Consider the following 19,134-nt stretch of genomic DNA (forward strand, 5'->3'; position numbering starts at 1 on the left):
ATAGCCCTTTCTGATTAAACTAGGCCACCCTAAAGTTAAAGCATGACATAAGCATCTTGTTTTGGCACACCTTCCCATATCAAATATCAGACATTTGTCTGGAGTTGTTCTGGTACAAGGGAGCAATTTGGAATTGGTTTATCCTCTGAAGTATGCATTATCTTCATCAGTATGCATAGAAGAACTTGTTTTTTTTTTCTTCAAGAGAATGCTCCATTTGATTTAAAGTTATATGCTGCAGTTTAGCGCTTCGAAAGTTAAATGACCAAAATGGCATATTATCAGTTTCATTTAAGTGATACAATTAATCTTCCAAATATGAAAACTTGGGTGTAGTTTCACAGTGCCACTTTATTTAATCTTCTCCAACAGAATATGAAACGACGCAGGCGTCGAGATATTTTACGTGTACAGCTTGTACGAATATTTGAGCTGTTGGCCGATGCAGGGATCATTAGTCACAGGTAGGCATGAAGTTTATGAACAAATATTTCTGCTAAACAAGTTTGGATTAACTACTATGCTAATATTATTTTTTATTATTTGTTATCTCACCCTTTCTTCAAGAAGCCTGGAGTGCCATACATGATTGTCTCTCTTCTCCCAACCTTCCATTTTATTCTCATAACAAACTCTGTAGGTTAGGCTATGAGATAACTGGTCCAAGGTCATCCAATGAGTTTTGTGGTTCCATTGGGATTTTAGCATATGTCTAGTCACTATACTACATTCGTTCTATAATATGTTGCAGAGGAACACTTCAACTTAACTGGAGTATCTCTTTGTAGGGGAAGGCTTCTTGCTTCTCTGTACCAGTGTGAGACCAGGTGTAAGGGAGGGAGGAATGGGCATTGTGTGGAATTCCAGAGTTTGGAGCACTTTTATCTTCAGATCCAGGTTTACTGAAATAGAAATCTCTTTGGAACATCTGTGTTTAAACAGATGGTGTGTGACAATGTGACAGTTTTAAAAACATATGTAAGTTACCTTCATGATGTGACGTACCAAGGCATTTGGAACAACCCAGGACCCAGTGAAACTGTAGATACCTTTTACAATACTAGCAGCCCAATCCTATGATTGGGCTACACTGCCAGAACTCGCATTCCAGTAGCATAACCTGACCTACAGCATCACAAAATGTGACATCATACACTGTTCAACTGGTCCACTGCTAGGAACAGCAAGTGGTGCTGCCTCATGGCAGCAACCCCTCTGGAGCCCCTGGTGCCAGAAGTCAGCGATGGTGCCAGGGAGGAGGATGATCTGATCACAATGGCTTGTGCTGGAACTTATCCTTTCTGTTTTAAACTTCCCTGCCCTTTTTCTCTCTTTGGACATATGCCACCAAAAGAGGTAGCGTATGTCTGAGGAGACCCATGGGTGGTCCAAGGGCTTACACAGACATAAGTACAAATTATTTCTTCTTACCTCCTATATGTCTTTGGGTCACCGTCTCGTCTCGTCCCGTTGGATGCAGTACATATTTTTTTGATGTGGCTGCATCAGTACTGGAGGCGGAGAATAGGATTGGGACCAGAAAGATATATCTGGCAAGAGGAACAACTGCACACTGGATCCAGTTTTGGTTGCTGCACTTTTTAACTTATATATGGCATTTGACTGCTTTGCAGCTCAGAGAAATCCCAACAGATGTTTTCTGGTGCTAGTAAATTGTTTTGGGAATATATCCTATTCCAGGACCTTTATTTTGTATTATGACTTTTGTATTTAAATTGGAACTTTATTTGTAATTTTAATATTCTCTTTTATAGTGCAAGTGGTGGCCTTGATAATGAAACACATTCCCTCAACAACACTTTATTGGAGTATGTGGATCTAACAAGGCAGCTCCTAGAAGCGGAAAATGAAAAGGACTCTGACACACTGAAAGATATCCGATGCCATTTTAGTGCCTTAGTGGCAAATATCATTCAGAATGTTCCAGGTATTCAAAACCAAATTTTTTTATTCCTTTGCCCCCCCCAACTGCTTATAAGCAAGTAAGCTTTTATTCTGTTGACAAATGGTAAATTATTCTGAAAATCAAAGTCATAGATTTTTCCAGTGTGATTAGTAGTTACAGTCAGTTCCCGCTATCTGATAGGATTAGGTTCCTGCAGATCCTAGCGGATAGAGAATTTGCACACAATGAACCATTGATCTTATGGGATCAATGGAGTTAGGGGCAGTGGGTTGGAGGAGGGGTACCTTACCTATAGGGCTTCTGCTTTCCCTGGCTACTTCTAAGGCTCTGCATGTCTCGGTTATCATTTTGAAGGTCCCTGCAGCCTCCAGACAGTCTTTGCTGCACTCGGGAAACCAGCAGAGACCTTCAGAAGGCTGCAGAGACTTTTAGATAGCAGATAGCTGAGAATAGCCTAGCGGGAAACGCAAGGTAGGTGGCAATTCTGCCCCTCACCGATATGTGAATTCATATATAAAGAGAACTTATTGTACTCAGCTGATTCATACTGTCTACAGGCTGTATCATGGCACAATAGACAATTTACAGCTCAGAACTAGAAAGTGAATTAATGTAATTATCTCTTGGGTAAGAAATGTTATGTTTTTGATGCTGAAAGTTCTGTGGTAAGACCAGAGCTTAGCTTTTTTATGCACAACTCTTGGTAACGGAAGCAGTCTTTTCCCTTTTGAAAATAATGAAACTTATTTTGTTTTTCATTGATGGATCTATATAATTAACTCTATGCTTCTTTTTAGTGCACCAGAGGAGAAGTGTCTTCCCACAGCAGAGCCTACGTCACAGTCTCTTTATGTTGTTCAGTCACTGGGCAGGTCCTTTCAGCATCATGTTTACTCCCTTGGATAGATACAGTGATAGAAACATGCAAATCAACAGACATCAGTACTGTGCACTGAAGGTAATGTTCTTAAGAACAGATTTTTGTAGTGTTTTAATCATATTAAAAATATTTTGGTCAACTGCTACTTCCTTAGCCCTTGTTTCAGGATAGTGATGTAAGCTGTGGTGTATCTGCAAAGCTTACAACTCACCTGAAACTTTAATGTCTGCATATTTCTGTTGTGGTGGCCCGGTAATTGGTAATTGACCACTAATTGCATAAGATGACAGGAATGTTTTTGTTTCAAATATCCAACCTCTTTGGTAACTAGTGCAGTACTCTTTTAACTTGTATGAATCCAAAGCTTTTAACTTTTTGTTATGATTCTTTAGTGAGAGACATTTTGCATGTACTCAAATGCACTTTGGCCTTCATGCCAGAATGTCTGGGGGGGGGGGGGAGAAAGGTGCTGAGCCAGTTTGCAAATGTGTATGCACGCCTGAAATATATTTATTGGAAATGCACATTTCCAATCAGTTTGCATTTGGTCTTGCAAGTTCTTGTATTACATGTCTCAAAGAAGTTCAGTAACTCCAGTGTACAGCCCCTATCCAGTAAATGCTCTTCTTCCTACTTAAATATCTATGGATTTAAACGCACACACATAGTGAAGTGCATTGAAGCATTGTTATGGTTTGTTAGTACTGGAAAAATGAAACTGTGTCCAACAGGTCTTGGAGTATTACAATATATTATAAGAAAAACTATACCTAATTGGTCCATTATTTTCTCCATTTTTAAAGGCTATGTCTGCTGTGTTATGTTGTGGCCCTGTTGCAGATAATGTAGGCCTTTCATCAGATGGCTATTTGTACAAATGGCTTGATAATATTTTGGACTCACAGGATAAGAAGGTAATATATATAGTATCAATGACATTTAAGATGCATTTGTTCAAATAATCTAGAGTTTCAGGAAAGCTGAGAGACAGCTGTGTCCTTTCTTCCAATTTATGGAAACTAGCAGGGTGAATTTTTTTTTATACGATTAAAAGTTTCCACCGCTTGCACAAGCAGCAAAGGTAGAGCGTGGGGAGGGAGGGCCCGGGGACAGGCGTGCGGGGAGCCGGGGGCAGGGCTGGGACCCGGCAGTTATGCCGGATCCCAACCCCCGTCCCCGGGGCAAGTGGAGTGGCTTCAAGTCACTCCACTCTCCTCAGACTTGCGCCACCTCTGGAGGTGGCCCAGGTCCGAGGAGACCCATAGGGGCGTGCAGCCCTTACCCACGCTTAAGGGGAAGAGTTTCCCCTTGCCTATGGCTGAGCCGCTGCAATCCCGTGTTGGATGCAGCGCAAGCCTCTTGGCTTGCCTGCTCCAGCGTGGGTTAGGATTGTGCCCTTAGATACTGTTCCTTCAGTGGTAAGGATGAGAAGGGGAGAACATATGAGAGAAGGAGGAAGGAAGTTGAACTGTGGAAACTCCTCCTCTGTGTACCACAGAGGGCAGGGAATGGGTCTTGGGAGTCTCTACATTGCTCACCAGAGTCCTGCAGGTGGCATTGCACCTGTATTCCAACAAAGGCTACCAGCTCAGATCAGGGCCTGTGTTCAGAGGCTTTTCTGAATAACAAGTAGATTCAGTCATAACAAATTATTGCCAAAGTTGATACATCTAAAATACAGTAAACCGTAATTATCAACACATTTTAAAAAGGTCAAATATTTTTATAATATTAATTACACAGGCCTACAAAATTGAGGGTCAGAAAAGTTTGGGAAAAACTTTATGGTGGTTTGATATGAATTTGGGGTGCCGATTCCAAAAATGGTATCTGTTTTGCCCTATCACGTCTAGTTTTGGAGATATAGTATAGCCATTCATTATAGGCTGTATAATCAATATACACCTACATTATAGGTGTAGGCTTCCTCATGAGGAAGCTGCTTGAATCACTAAACAGACTATGCTGATTTTTGGAATCAGCACCCCAAATATACCCAGGAATTGGTATAACGCTTAAGGAAGCAAAATGTGTGTTGTGTAGTATAGAAGATAGTAGCTGAGTTACTGGTTTCTTTATTTGCTTTTAATTGCCATCTTATCTGTTTGGTGGATTAACTTTCTTCTCTTTGTGATTGCTTGAGAGTTAACATTTTGCTAAAAATTAAGAAAATATGCATTTCTGCTGTAATTTGTAACTTTAAGTTGTGTTGTGGTTTTAAATGCTGTATTCTTTGTTTAGGTTCATCAGCTAGGTTGTGAGGCAGTTATGTTGCTGTTGGAGCTCAACCCTGACCAGAGTAACCTCATGTATTGGGCTGTAGATCGCTGTTATACAGGCTCTAAGCGGGTAGCAGCTGGATGTTTTAAAGCCATAGCCAGTGTGTTCCAAAACAGGTATGAATGTTTTGTGAACAATGTTGGTTAAGATTATTTTTTTTAAACCTCACTTCTTTCATCATTCTTAAGTACCTCAGAGTTGTCTTATTTTTTTCACAGGGATTACCAGTGTGATACAGTTACGCTCCTCAATCTAATATTATTTAAAGCAGCTGACTCTTCTAGGGCTATCTATGAAGTTGCTATGCAACTCTTACAGGTTTGTATGCAAGTTTTTTTTAATGAAAGCTCAGAAATAAATAGTCCATTATTTGTTTCAAAAAAAATTGAGAAAATTGCTGCACATGTATTAATATTAAACATGTTCTTATGACATTGCTTTTCATGCCAGAGAAGTTTCCACAGTTGTTGTCCACATATGTACAGAAACATCTAATTGTGACCTTTGTTTATTCCAGTGTAGTGATCTACTTTTGAAGTTTTCCCATTTACCAATATATGGCAGTTACTAATTAGTGTTTCTAGTCTTCATGTAGACATGAAAATTACAATTTTTACTCGAGGCTCAGGTTCCTGGTTGCGCCGTATCTGTTGTACGCCACTTCAGCAAGGGTTATCCTGCAGCTGAAATCTATAACCACAAGATATTTTTGGCAGTCAAGTGAGAGACAAGGCTACATGGTTAATTTTTAAGTGTTTGCTTCATTTCAGTTATTAGTAACAACACTGTTTAATGTGGCGCTGTCCATGTGGGAATCTGTGAGCTGTGACTTAGAGATATATTGTCTAAAACGTTTTCAGCTGTAAGTTTAAAATACTATCTCTCAAGATGGTTTTACATAGGTACATTTCATTTTTCTAGATTCTAGAACCGAAGATGTTTCGCTATGCTCATAAATTGGAGGTTCAGAGAACTGATGGGATACTGAGCCAGCCTTCACCTTTGCCACATTTATATTCTGTGTCCTATTATCAACTCTCAGAAGAATTAGCAAGGACATACCCAGAATTAACACTTGCAATATTTTCAGGTATATGTGAGCATTTGTTTATGCCAGGGCTTTTCTTCTTAAGACATATTAAACCATCTGAAGATGCTTTACTGTTCACTCAAACTCGACTTATCTTTCCTTTCTGTTAATAATAATCTGAGTTTTTGGTTAGCATAGTGGGCTGGTATCAGGGTGAGCATTGTTGGGCTGCTGCTCAATGCCCTCAGAATCGCCCACTGCTAATCGGTACACTTGTAGCTGTTGTGTGATGGTGGCAGAGCAACTCTTTCAGGGCCTAATCAAGTAGAAGAGGACATGTGGAGGGCAATTTGCTGAGGGTCCCCTGAAACGTGGAGCATAAAAGCAGTATGGTGTATCCTTCTGCTTACTTATTGTCATTTGAATGCGTACTTTTTCTTTCTGAAAGCAAAAATTCAAATGGAGGTGGGGTTTGATTATGTCTTTTTTCCCCTAGGATCAAGGCAATTGATTATTTTCTCCCACCATGTAAGAAGAGTGTAAAATTCTCATCACTAATTCTTCCTGTGCACAAATGTACTCTTACCCTAAGAGCCAGAATAGTTCTCTTATGGAAACAATACCAACTGGCGAAACCTTATATTAATAAACATTGTATTTGCTCAGTCTGCAATTGTGCTGTGAATTAAGATCCTCAGGAGAGACCTTGCTTTGTGTACCGTGGTATCATGGTTGGTGACAGTGGACCGTATCTTTGTGGCATACCTTGCTTGTGAAACTTCTTCCTGCATTTTATTTTGTTACTGTTGTTCTATGATTAAGATAGATTAAATGACAAATTTAGTCTTGAAGACTAGGATCAGAAGGTGAGGAAAAAATGATTTTAAATCCCTTCTCAGTCTGCACACAATCATAAAGATACATACACCTCTTCATTCCAAGATTGTCACCTGAGGCTCTTTTGTTCCTCCCATTGCCTCCTAAAGTATGATTGATGAGGAGACATGAGAGGGCCTTTCCTGATGTGGCACTCCCTGTTATAAGAACAGCCCCACTGGATCAGGCCATAGGCCCATCTAGTCCAGCTTCCTGTAACTCACAGCGGCCCACCAAATGCCCCAGGGAGCACACCAGATAACAAGAGACCTCATTCTGGTGCCCTCCCTTGCATCTGGCATTCTGACATAGCCCATTTCTAAAATCAGGAGGTTGTACACGCACATCATGGCTTGTAACCTGTCATGGATTTTTCATCCAGAAACTTGTCCAATCCCCTTTTAAAGGCGTCCAGGCAAGACACCATCACCACATCCTGTGGCAAGGAGTTCCACAGACCAACCACACACTGAGTAAAGAAATATTTTCTTTTGTCTGTCCTAACTCTCCCAACACTCAATTTTAGCAGATGTCCCCTGGTTCTGGTGTTATGTGAGAGTGTAAGGAGCATCTCTCTATCCACTCTGTCCATCCCCTGCATAATTTTGTATGTCTCAATCATGTCCCCCCTCAGGCGCCTCTTTTCTAGGCTGAAGAGACCCAAACGCTGTAGCCTTTCCTCATAAGGAAGGTGCCCCAGCCCAGTAATAATCTTAGTCGCTCTCTTTTGCACCTTTTCCATTTCCACTATTTTTTTTTTGAGATGCGGCAACCAGAACTGAACACAATACTCCAGGTGTAGCCTTACCATCAGTTTGTACAATGGCATTATAATATTAGCAGTTTTGTTCTCAATACCTTTTCTAATGATCCCAAGCATAGAATTGGCCTTCTTCACTGCCGCCGCACATTGGGTCGACACTTTCATCGACCTGTCCACCACCACCCCAAGATGTCTCTCCTGATCTGTCACAGACAGCTCAGAACCCATCAGCCTATATGTGAAGTTTTGATTTTTTGCCCCAATGTGCATGACTTTACACTTACTGACATTGAAATGCATCTGCCATTTTGCTGCCCATTCTGCCAGTCTGGAGAGATCCTTCTGGAGCTCCTCACAATCACTTCTGGTCTTCACCACTCGGAAAAGTTTGGTGTCGTCTGCAAACTTAGCCACCTCACTGCTCACCCCTGTCTCCAGGTCATTTATGAAGAGGTTGAAAAGCACCGGTCCCAGGACAGATCCTTGGGGCATACCGCTTTTCACTTCTCTCCATTGTGAAAATTGCCCATTGACACCCACTCTCTGTTTCCTGGCCTCCAACCAGTTCTCAATCCATGAGAGGACCTGTCCTCTAATTCCCTGACTGGAGTTTTTTCAGTAGCCTTTGGCGAGGGACCGTGTCAAACGCCTTCTGAAAGTCCAGATATATAATGTCTACAGGTTCTCCCGCATCCACATGCCTGTTGACCTTTTCAAAGAATTCTGTAAGGTTCGTGAGGCAAGACTTACCCTTACAGAAGCCATGCTGATTCTCCCTCAGCAAGGCCTGTTCATCTATGTGTTTTGAGATCCTATCTTTGATGAGGCATTCCACCATCTTACCCAGTATAGATGTTAGGCTGACTGGCCTATAGTTTCCCGGGTCCACCCTATTTCCCTTTTTAAAGATAGGCATGACATTTGCTATCCTCCAATCTTCTGGCACTGTGGCCGTTTAGAGGGACAAGTTGCATATCTTAGTCAAGAGATCAGCAACTTCATTTTTCAATTCCTTAATAACTCTAGGGTGGATGCCATCAGGGCCTGGTGACTTCTTGATCTTTAATTTATCAATGAGGTCTGAAACATCTTCTCTTTTAACTTCTATCTGACTTAATTCCTTGGTCAGGAGGGGCCGTTCGGGCAGCGGTATCTGCCCGTGGTCTTCTGCCGTGAAGACAGATGCAAAGAACTCATTTAATTTCTCTGCCATTTCTAAGTCTCCTTTTATCTCCCCTTTCCCTCCCTCACCTTCTAGAGGGACAACCACTACTCTGGTGGGTTTCCTGCTTCTAACATATTTGAAGAAGCTATTATTATTCCCCTTAATGTTGTTGGCCATGCATTCCTCATAGCCTCGCTTGGCCTCCCATATCACCTTCTTACATTTCTTTTGCCACAGTTTATGTTCCTTTTTATTCTCCTCATTAGGGCAAGACTTCCATTTTTATAGGCGGATCCTTGGGGTCCCCAACTATATTAAACTGTCCACTCTGTCTTTTGAGCTTGGTTCACATCTTCCTTCTACAATGGCCTGGAAATCCACCTTTAAATTTTGGTTACGCCTTTTTTTTAAGATTGATTCTGATTCCCTTCTTGTTCATTCTCTTAAAGACCCTTTTCAATCTTCTTGGTCTGCGTATTGTATTTCTAAACTAGTCTCTATTGGTATCCCTTTAGATTCTCTTTTCAATAATAATTTTGATCAGGCGTTATCCCTTATTAATGATAGACTTTGGGAGTTTGAACATCTACAACTTTCCTCCAACTTAAATCGGGTATGCTCCCCTACTTGTTATGGAATTTTTCCTTCCTTTGCTAACAGCCATTCTTATTTTCAGCTTCTTGTGAACCCCCTCGAGAGGAGGGCTTTCATGTTAGCCCGGCTTAACATCTTCCCCTCTGTAGTGTTGAATGGCCGTTATTCTCGGGTTCCCTTTGATCTAAGGCGTTGTAATTGGTGTGGTATAGAGCCTGATTCCGTCACCCATTTTCTTTGCGTTTGCCCAGCTTTCAGTAAACTCCGTTGTTCTATCTTGGGCCCTGTTCTCTCTAGTTATTCTGCCCCCCCCCCCCACCTTCTTGTTGCGTTCCTCTTACATGACTTTTCGCACGAAATTACAACTTTGGTTGCTGAGTTTCTTGCGAAAGTCCTCACCTACAGTAGTTTTAGGAAGCCTTGATTGGTATTTGGGTGAGCATTTTCCTGTGGTTTCTGTGTATTATTTATCTGTTGCTTTGTATTTGTACCGTTTATGTTTAAGTATGTCGCAGTAACTTTTATTATGCCATTAAAGGTTGTTGAGTTGAGTTGAAAAATCCAGAGTCACCTGTCCTCCGTGACTAGCTGCTCAGTCATTTAGCACGTTAAGGAATCCAGTCTCCTTTTCGTGACCAGAACACAAATTGACCCAGTCAATATGAGGATAATTGAAGTCCCCCATGATTACAACCCTGTCCCTCCTTGTCACCTCCCTGATCTGTTTCCTCATTTCAAGGTCCCCTTCCGATTTCTGGTCTGGAGGATGATATTACGCCCTCAGTAGTACATCGCTCCACAGGCCTGGTAATGTAACCCACAGAGATTCTACAGTGGAGTCGGACCCGCCTTCAGTCTCTGCTGGATTCTATCCCTTCCTTAACATAAACGGCCACCCCACCTCCAGCACACCCCTGCCTGTCCCTCCTGTAGAGTTTATAGCCCAGGATTGCAGTATCCCACAGATTCTCCACATTCCACCAGGTTTCCGTTATGCCCACTATATCAATGTTTTCCCTAGTCACCAGACATTCCAGAAGGTTCCTGAAGGTTCCGTTTCCCCCTCTTTGCCATCCTCTCACAACTTCTTGAGGACCTTCTTTTTCCAGTAAACTTTTAATTTGTCAGCTTTATTTTTAGTTTTAAATGTGAAGTTCTTAATGCTGCTTTTTGGTTTTTGGTTGCAATGTTTTGTCTTGAATTTATTATTGCTTTTATTGTTTTGTGTTTGATATGACAAGTGGGAAGACAAAAACAATTAAATAGTTTCTGTTCACACAAGCAGTTTTCTTGTGAGCAGAAGGCACTGCATTTGGACTAGGGATACAACCCAGAGTTGTCATCTTAATAAGAAAGGTGGTTGCCAAAGGGCACTTAATTTTGGAAAAGTTCCATTGAAATTGATCAAACTTGCTTCCAAGTGAGCATGCTTAGGATTGCGCTGTCAGTTTAGTAAAACATCACAGAATTATCTACTGCTATGTCTAGATCTTTTGAAGGACTGGAACATTTCAAATGAAATTGTTTAATTTTGCATTTCACTATAGATTGGTGGTACATGAATGCAGACTTGTTCTGAAATGCTGTCCAGCATGCAAAGTCTTTTAACTTTCAGTTTGTTCATGTCAGCCGACAGAATATACCATTTGAAGGGAGTGTCAGTCTTTTGATTAATGCTACTGAATTTCACAAATTACATTTTTCTTACTAACTCTTAGATTTGCTTGTGTCCTAACTGTTGAGTACAGAGGTCAGCCAGAGGATTCAAATGGCACACCCATCTGGAAGACAGGTGATGCTGCACTATTTGCTACCATGGATGAATAATATTGAGTTGGTGGATTTGAAACCTTTGCCCACAATTCGAAGGCAAGATGAAGATGAAGAAGATTCTTTGAAGGACAGAGAGCTGATGGTGAACAGCAGACGCTGGCTAAGAGGAGAAGGTTGGGGATCACCACAGGCTACAGCTTTGGTTTTAAACAACCTCATGTATATGACAGCAAAGGTAAAATATGCCAGGTTTTATGGATTATCTGTGATGTGGTATGATTGCAGAAACACACCTAATACTAAATTCTGAACCTTACTGCCTAACTTTGGGTACAATCCTAACCAGATCTACTTAGAAGTCCTATTTTGTTCAATGATGCTTACTCTCAGGAAAGTGTGGTTAGGATTGCAGCCTTTGTGTCTTGTATAATCTACTTTTGATTTCATACATGTTTGACAGCTAATAAGCATTAAGATACCTAATTAATCTGGAGAAACCTTTGTAGTTTATCATAATGACTGTGGAGGGGAAAGAGACTATGATTGAAGGGAGCAGTGAGAAAAGAGCAGATAGGAGAAAATATTGAGACTATAAATTAGCAAACGTTTCTGAATCTATTCTTTTAAAAAATTGTACATCACAATGGACACACTTTTTAATGAAAGGGTGGTTCATAAATACAGTAAATTATTAATTATTATTTACAGTATTTATATACTGCTTTTCACCAGAAAGTTCACACAGCAGTTTACAGAGAAAATCAAACAAACAACTAATGGCTCCCTGTCCCAAAAGGGCTTACAATCTAAAAGGATGCAAAAGAACACCAGCAAACAGCCACTAGAAAAGACAGTGCTGGGGTGAGGAGGGTCAGTTACTCTCCCCCCACTAAATAAAAGAAGAGCACCCACTTAAAAAGTGCCTCTTACCCAGTTAGCAGGGTAAAACCAGTTAGCAGGGGTAAATAAAATAATAATGTACAAAATTGCTGCCTATGATGGTGGTGATGCATGTTCTCAATCATCTGTTCTTACTTTTGTATTCATTTTGTGCCTTTTAAGTAACATACACATTGAACTTGACCACCAGACAGGATGTACAATAACAGAACTGTAACTATAGTGAAAATTATGTGATTTAGGCCCAAATCCTAACCAATTTTCCAGCACTGGCATTGCTATGTCATTTGGACATGTGCTGCATCCTGCAGTTTGGTGGCACTCACGAAGGTCTCCTCAAAGTAAGAGAATGTTTGTTCCCTTTCCTTAGAGCTGCATTGCTGTTACCTCTGTGCTGGAAAGCGGGTTAGGATTGCACCCTTACTTATTCAGTTATGCACAGGTTGATTTAAAATGCTAAATAAAACTTTTTAAAAACTGTTTATTTGAAAGCATATTTCATTGTAAATTATTTCCTTAAGCCAAGTACACAATTGTTGAACTTTATGAGAAATAATGTCTTGATGCTATGTTCTAGTACGGTGATGAAATGGCCTGGTCAGAGATTGAGAACGTCTGGACTACTCTAGCAGACAGTTGGCCAAAGAATCTGAAAATAATACTGCATTTTTTGATCAGCATTTGTGGAGTGAATAGTGAACCTAGCCTCTTGCCTTATGTAAGTATTTGACACTGAAATCCTTTGTTGCCTCTCAGTACCAGTTGCAAAGGAGACAGTATGCCTCCTTTTGGTCCTCCCAGAGACATCTGGTTGGCCACTGTTCAACAGGATGCAGAACTAGATGGGCCTTTGGCCTTATTCAGCAGGGCATTTTGAAATGTGTACTTCCCTGATTTGTTTAAGAATGGCTTTCATTCTTAAAGGGCTCTCAAAATTTCACTCTATAAAACATTTCAAGGACTGAAATTACATATACAGTTGGATCTCAGCATCCACAGAGGATCTGTTCTTGGACCCCTTGTGTATACTGATACCCATAGATAATTATGGCCTGGCCTCTGAGTGGTCCGCTTGGAGGCAGGCTGTGCAGCATGGCCTTTCCCAGTTTGAAGAGACACTTTGCCAGCAGTCTGAGGCAAAGAGGCAAAGAAGGAAGGCCCATAGCCAGGGAGACAGACCAGGGACAGACTGCACTTGCTCCCGGTGTGGAAGGGATTGTCACTCCTGGATTGGCCTTTTCAGCCACATTAGACGCTGTGCCAGAACCACCTTTCAGAGCGTGATACCATAGTCTTTCGAGACTGAAGGTTGCCAATACAATACAATAGATAATTAAATCAGTGGGTCAACCCTCTATACCTCCCGGATGTGATCAGAAGAGTCGTCAGGTCGCATCCAGGAGGTCTGAGACTTGGGGAGGCCTTGCACAGCCTCCCTGGGTCTCAGAAGGCCTCCCTTCTGGATTCCGGTAACATCCTGGAGATACAGGGAAGCCCTCCTGACTCTCCACATTGAGTCAAATCCATGAGCCCCAAATATATGGATAAGTAGGGCTTGCGTGTATATAGAAGATTAAAAAAATTATTGTACTAGTGTTCAGTCTCTATGCTGTAAATCAAGGCATATAATTAAAAATTTATCCTAGAGTGTCTGTTTTCTCTCTACCAAAAGAATGCTTTAAAGTTAGAAATATGCAAAATATCACAATGAAAAGATTCAAACTGTTTTCCTTTGTAACTTGAATGCTAATGTATTGTTTTAATTGTTTTTTTCTATTTTATTATCATATATTACATTTTGTGTTACAAATAGCTTTGAGCACCAGAAAAGCAGTGTAGAAATCTTTTAAACAAATAAATAATGGAGGATTGAAATGATGTCATGATTCAAATTGAAGTTTTAAACACTTTCAGCCCAAGTAATTTTATTTACCATTTTTAGTGATTTTGTGTTTGGCAGGTGAAGAAAGTAATTGTTTATTTAGGTAGAGATAAAACTATGCAGCTTTTGGAAGAACTGGTTAGTGAGCTGCAACTTACTGATCCAGTCAGTTCTGGAGTCACTCATATGGATAACCCACCATATTACCGCATCACTTCCAGTTATAAGATCCCTTCTGTCACTTCAGGTAAGAGTTCTGTGGCTGTACTTAAATGGATATATTTGTTCAGCAAAAACTGAAAGTACTATTGGAACTGCTCCAGAGGGGTTTCTGAAGCCCATCGAGGAGGAGTGTTTCTTCTACGGGCCTCAGAAATTGCTCCCAGATGCCACCAGAGAGCCTCTCTAATGCCATCTGAGAACTCAGGTTTGGCATCTACCAACAGTTTGAAACCTGCTCTTAGTTAAAATGGTGGGTTCTGAATCTGCAGTCTGGATCTAATTTTTTAAAAATCCGGTTTGTTAAATACTTAAGTGTTGTAAAACAGGAGTTAATTCTGATTTTATTTAAGTTATGAAAGAACTTTGTCATAGCTGTGTCAGGGAAAACAGGTTTATTGCTAAGCAGAATATGGAAGACTGTACACCTGAATGTACATCTACATGTGGCTGGAGAATGCTTGTTGCTAGCAGTTTCTTAAGCTGTTGAACCTGCACAGGAGCTTCTGAGTGTTTAGAAGTATTAAAGAAAAAAAAAAACAGGCAAAAAAATTAGGGTAAAAACAGGGCATTCATCACAAATGTGAATTTTATTCTGATTTGAAACATGTGAACCTTTATAAAGTTTAGGGATTTTAAAGTAGATTTGTTTTCATAAAGATAGAACTTAAATTTTCCATAAACATTTGGAGATTCTCAAAGAATGCCGATCAATAGAAGAGGAAAAGTTAAACTATGACTTTCCCCTCAGAAACGTTAATCAACACAAGTATTTACTACTGTAAAACTACCTAACCTTGTACAAGGGCTTCTGTGCAACTGGCAGAATTGTTAACTTCAGGCAGCAGACACACATACACACACAGTCACATACCGCCAATGCCTTATCGTAAACTGTTTTTGAAAGTTTCCCCAGTTTCAAAGAACTGTCATTTGACCTGGAGGAAGCTTTCAAGAAATACCAATCCAAAGTCTCTGTGGATGAATGTAACTAGTTGTATTGATCCTTGCATTGGCTTCTGTGATCTTCCTTCTGTACTTTGTATAAATTTCTTACATAGCATTCCGTTTGCAAAAAGTCTGATGAGCAGTTCACGTTTATATGTAAATCAGAAGAGAATGAATTCTCATAGATTGCACAAGCTGTTTCTTTTAATGATCCTAAATATTATGTTCTTGGAATTTTTGTAGGTACTACTTCTAGTAGCAATACAATGGTGGCACCCGCAGATGGCAATCCTGACAATAAGCATACAAAAGATAGTATTGATGAGAAGTAAGTAGTAATTCAGAAGAGTAACACACAAATTTCTCATTTTTATTACCCTATAATGCAGTGAATCAAGTCAGATATTTTTGTTTGAGTCATCAGATATGTTGATGAGATATTTGATGACTCAAACATCATCATGTTTCTTTTCTCTAACTCCTTATTTAAACCTTGGCGCCCAAAAAGGATGCTTTATGTGTGGCAACCCCATTTAAGTTGGGTAGATCACAGGATGCAGTGCACTCTCCATTGGCTTGGCTGCAACAGTGCTGGAAAGTTGGTTAAGATTGAACCCTTAGTCTACAGAGTATGTGTAACTTCAGCATTCTACTGTTCCTGGGGCAATTTGGAAACTTTCTTCATACCTCCTTAGTACTTATACTGTTTGCCTGCAAGTATTCCAATTATTCCTGATATGGCCAATGAAACCTCATCAAGTTATTTTAAAAATATACTTTTATATAAAATGGGTGTTGTTTTATACAAAATTATTCTAAGGGTATTATATATATTCATTCTGCAGATTTGACTCAACTCAGGTGCTGATCCTGCATCTGGAAGACCTCACAGATGTGACTAGAAATGCCTTCTGGTCTCATCTGGGGGGGCCACACTCTGTGTCCCTCTGTCCTCGGAAAGCCCCTCAATGTCTTCTGGAGGGCATTTCCAGAGGGCAATCCCATTTCCACATGCCTGTGGGAGGCCTTCTGAGGTGTGGGAAGGTAGAGTGCAACCTCCCCACGCTACAGAACAGACATGACCGGAGGGCATTTCCAGTTGTGTGCGTGAGGTCCTTGAGGTTTTCCCTGCAAATTCTGCTATCTGCGGATATCAGCATTCACTGGGAGGGGGGTCCAGGAACAGATCCCCTATGAATACTGAGGGGCCAACCAATCTTAGTTACATATGTTGTATAGCTACACTGAAAAAGAGGGCATTTCAAATTAAGCAACTGAGGTATACTTAACACCACTGTTTTTATTCCTTTAGTTATATACATCTAGATATCTACAGTGGGTTGAACAGTAATCTGAACCGTCAGCACCACAGGCTAGAATCTCGTTACAGCAGCAGTTCTGGAGGATCATATGAAGAAGAGAAAAGTAATGTTCTCATTCTCCCTCTGTAATCCATGTTTTAAAAATTAAGTATGTACATGACAATTCATTACATGGTTGATCCAGACTAGCTCTATTACTGTTCTCTGTTGCTTCACATCTATCTTCTCTTGAAGATATGGCACATCAAAGTTCCTAACCCTGTATACTTCATGATGCAAAATTTTTCTCTATTGTGTTTTGGTGGCGTTTCCTATCATTAGCTAACATGGGGGTGGAAATGGTACTACTTCAGCTGTTGCACCGGCTAATGTGATTTCCCCCCCTCTTTTAATGTTTGTGAAAGGGAGAATATGAGAAATAATGTGTACTTGCTTGCAGCAGGCAAACATGTGTTCTCAACTGCAGGTTGAGCCTACTTATCCATGGATTTTTGATCTGTGGATTTGGCTCAACGCTGATCCTCTGAACCCCTGTTGAGCTACATTTGGCCCAACCTGAAGCCTCCATGGGCCTCAGAATGAGCTCTGGAGGTCCTAGAAGGTTCTGGTTTTTGACCGAAAACTGGAAGTGCCCTTCTTGAACTTCCAGAGGCCATTCTGAGGCCCTTGGAGGCTATGCACAGCCCCCCCCCACTCGGAGGTGCTAATGCCACATCTGCACTGGTGGTGGTTTGCTTTGGAGTTGTAGCATTTTTAATTCTTTGTGCCAGCTCATTTTTTATCCAAAAAAAGTCTCCAGAGGGGTAGCCATGTTTGTTACAGTAAAATTAGCAAGGAGTCTTGTAATATCTTACAGACTTAACGCATTTATTTTGTAATTAAACGTTCACAGACTAGAGTCCACAAAAGGTGCTGCAATGCTCTTTGTTGTGCCAGCATAATTTTCAGTGTAGCTTTCAGGAGCAGGTGATTGTGGTGGCAGTATGGGGATTTTGTGTACCATCATGCCAGCCTAGCATACAACGTATCTGGGGGTTGTAATGTATGAAGCTCTCTTTAGCATGCAAAATGACACTGGGCAATATGGGGAATAACAAGGTGTATAGCATGTATATTTTGACAATACTTTGTTTCAGCTGACATGAATGCAGTGAACTGAAATATTCAACTATAAAATAAATACTTTTGATAGGTGATTCAATGCCACTGTATTCAAACTGGCGACTGAAAGTGATGGAGCACAATGAAGGGGAGGCTTTACCTTTTCCACCTTCAGGTGGCTGTTGGTCACCGTTAGTGGATTATTTGCCTGAAACATCCTCTCCAGGCATGTCTCTTCATAGGTAAGCGATAGGAATAAACCTGAAGTGACTCACATTTCTTTTGTCAGTACACATGAGAGAGATTGGAGCACAGTATTCCTTCCCACCCATCCACCCCCAAATAGAAATGAGTTCGTTGGATTTGTGCCTCATTCCTCAGCAATAGATAAGATCTTTTATTTAAATAATGTTTGTAAGGGAGCCCATGATTCTAGGTTTTACGTGCTTTTTGAGAAGACATCGCCACAGCGCTGTCTGGAAAGAGGACCATTTACTAGTTACTCTATTCTCCTGGGAAAAATCTCATCTTGGTATGACTCTCCAGCTCCTCCTTCTGCAGCCTGGAGAAGGTTGTGTTTGATCCTAGCTGTACTGAATGTGGTTTCCTGCAAAATTCTAGCTTTTAATAGGACCTTAATAAAGCAGAAATTAGGACACTTCTAGAGCGTCCTTACCATCCTTGCTTCTTCCTTAGATACTTGTCAACTTAAAATGTGGTTATTAGGTCAAGTTTCTTTAGCCTGCTGAAAGTTTTGGGGTGGGAGTTCTTTATTTGTTGGACAGTTGAAATGTCTTGGAAGAGTGCTTTTGACTGCTAATGCTTCACAATGTTCTCACAGCAGCATATGAGAGAACAGAGTGCTTCAACCATGGCCTTCTAAAAACTCCAGTCAAGAGAACCCCTTGTATAATATAGCTGCTCTGGTTATGGGTGTAGCCATCAGGCTGCTTTTCCCTAGCTTTTTTGAACAGCTCTTGCCTGACCTGAAAAGGATACTGTTTTGAATGATGAGCTACTATACATTGGCAAGCTTTCTGATGTTATGCTGGCTTTGAACACCATCTGTATGCCTCTTTTCCTTGGGACAGTGAATTAGAATTATTTGCTAAATAGTGGTTTCGCATTAGTGGTTCACAATTAGTGGTTCCCAAACTTTTTAGCATCAGGACCCACCTTAAAAAAAGCTTTACCAACCAATCAATCCTCAGTGGCTATAAAGGTTATTTGTTCATAGTGCTCCCTTCCCGAGGTAGCAGATTGTTTAACCATGATGCACATAGTCTGTCAACTTCGTGACCCTCCAAATATTGGGTTGGTACCCACGGCTGGGACCCACAGTTTGGGAACCACTGTGCTAAATTATAAGATTATCGATTATATTTTCAATGTGAGAAGTACTTTACATATCTTCAATCATTATCTGCATCATCACCAATATTTTTATCTTTTATTTTTATTAAACAAACCTGAA

General features: G+C 40.6%; 1 protein-coding gene across 4 annotated transcripts in view; it reads left to right on the forward strand.

Moving 5' to 3' along the window:
• FRYL (FRY like transcription coactivator) overlaps positions 1 to 19,134 on the forward strand; it is a 201,887-nt gene that overhangs the window by 128,839 nt on the left and 53,914 nt on the right. For all 4 annotated transcript variants that reach the window (XM_066632998.1, XM_066632997.1, XM_066632995.1 and 1 more), the window contains 13 exons: positions 373 to 464; positions 1,776 to 1,948; positions 2,725 to 2,885; positions 3,611 to 3,721; positions 5,049 to 5,203; positions 5,306 to 5,405; positions 6,009 to 6,177; positions 11,264 to 11,523; positions 12,766 to 12,906; positions 14,149 to 14,317; positions 15,481 to 15,565; positions 16,550 to 16,662; positions 17,752 to 17,902. In XM_066632998.1, the coding sequence (XP_066489095.1) occupies positions 373 to 464; positions 1,776 to 1,948; positions 2,725 to 2,885; positions 3,611 to 3,721; positions 5,049 to 5,203; positions 5,306 to 5,405; positions 6,009 to 6,177; positions 11,264 to 11,523; positions 12,766 to 12,906; positions 14,149 to 14,317; positions 15,481 to 15,565; positions 16,550 to 16,662; positions 17,752 to 17,902 (1,880 nt within the window). The remainder of the gene's footprint in view (positions 1 to 372; positions 465 to 1,775; positions 1,949 to 2,724; positions 2,886 to 3,610; positions 3,722 to 5,048; positions 5,204 to 5,305; positions 5,406 to 6,008; positions 6,178 to 11,263; positions 11,524 to 12,765; positions 12,907 to 14,148; positions 14,318 to 15,480; positions 15,566 to 16,549; positions 16,663 to 17,751; positions 17,903 to 19,134) is intronic.

Source organism: Tiliqua scincoides, chromosome 6, assembly GCF_035046505.1.
Source record: "Tiliqua scincoides isolate rTilSci1 chromosome 6, rTilSci1.hap2, whole genome shotgun sequence".
Taxonomy (NCBI): domain Eukaryota; kingdom Metazoa; phylum Chordata; class Lepidosauria; order Squamata; family Scincidae; genus Tiliqua; species Tiliqua scincoides.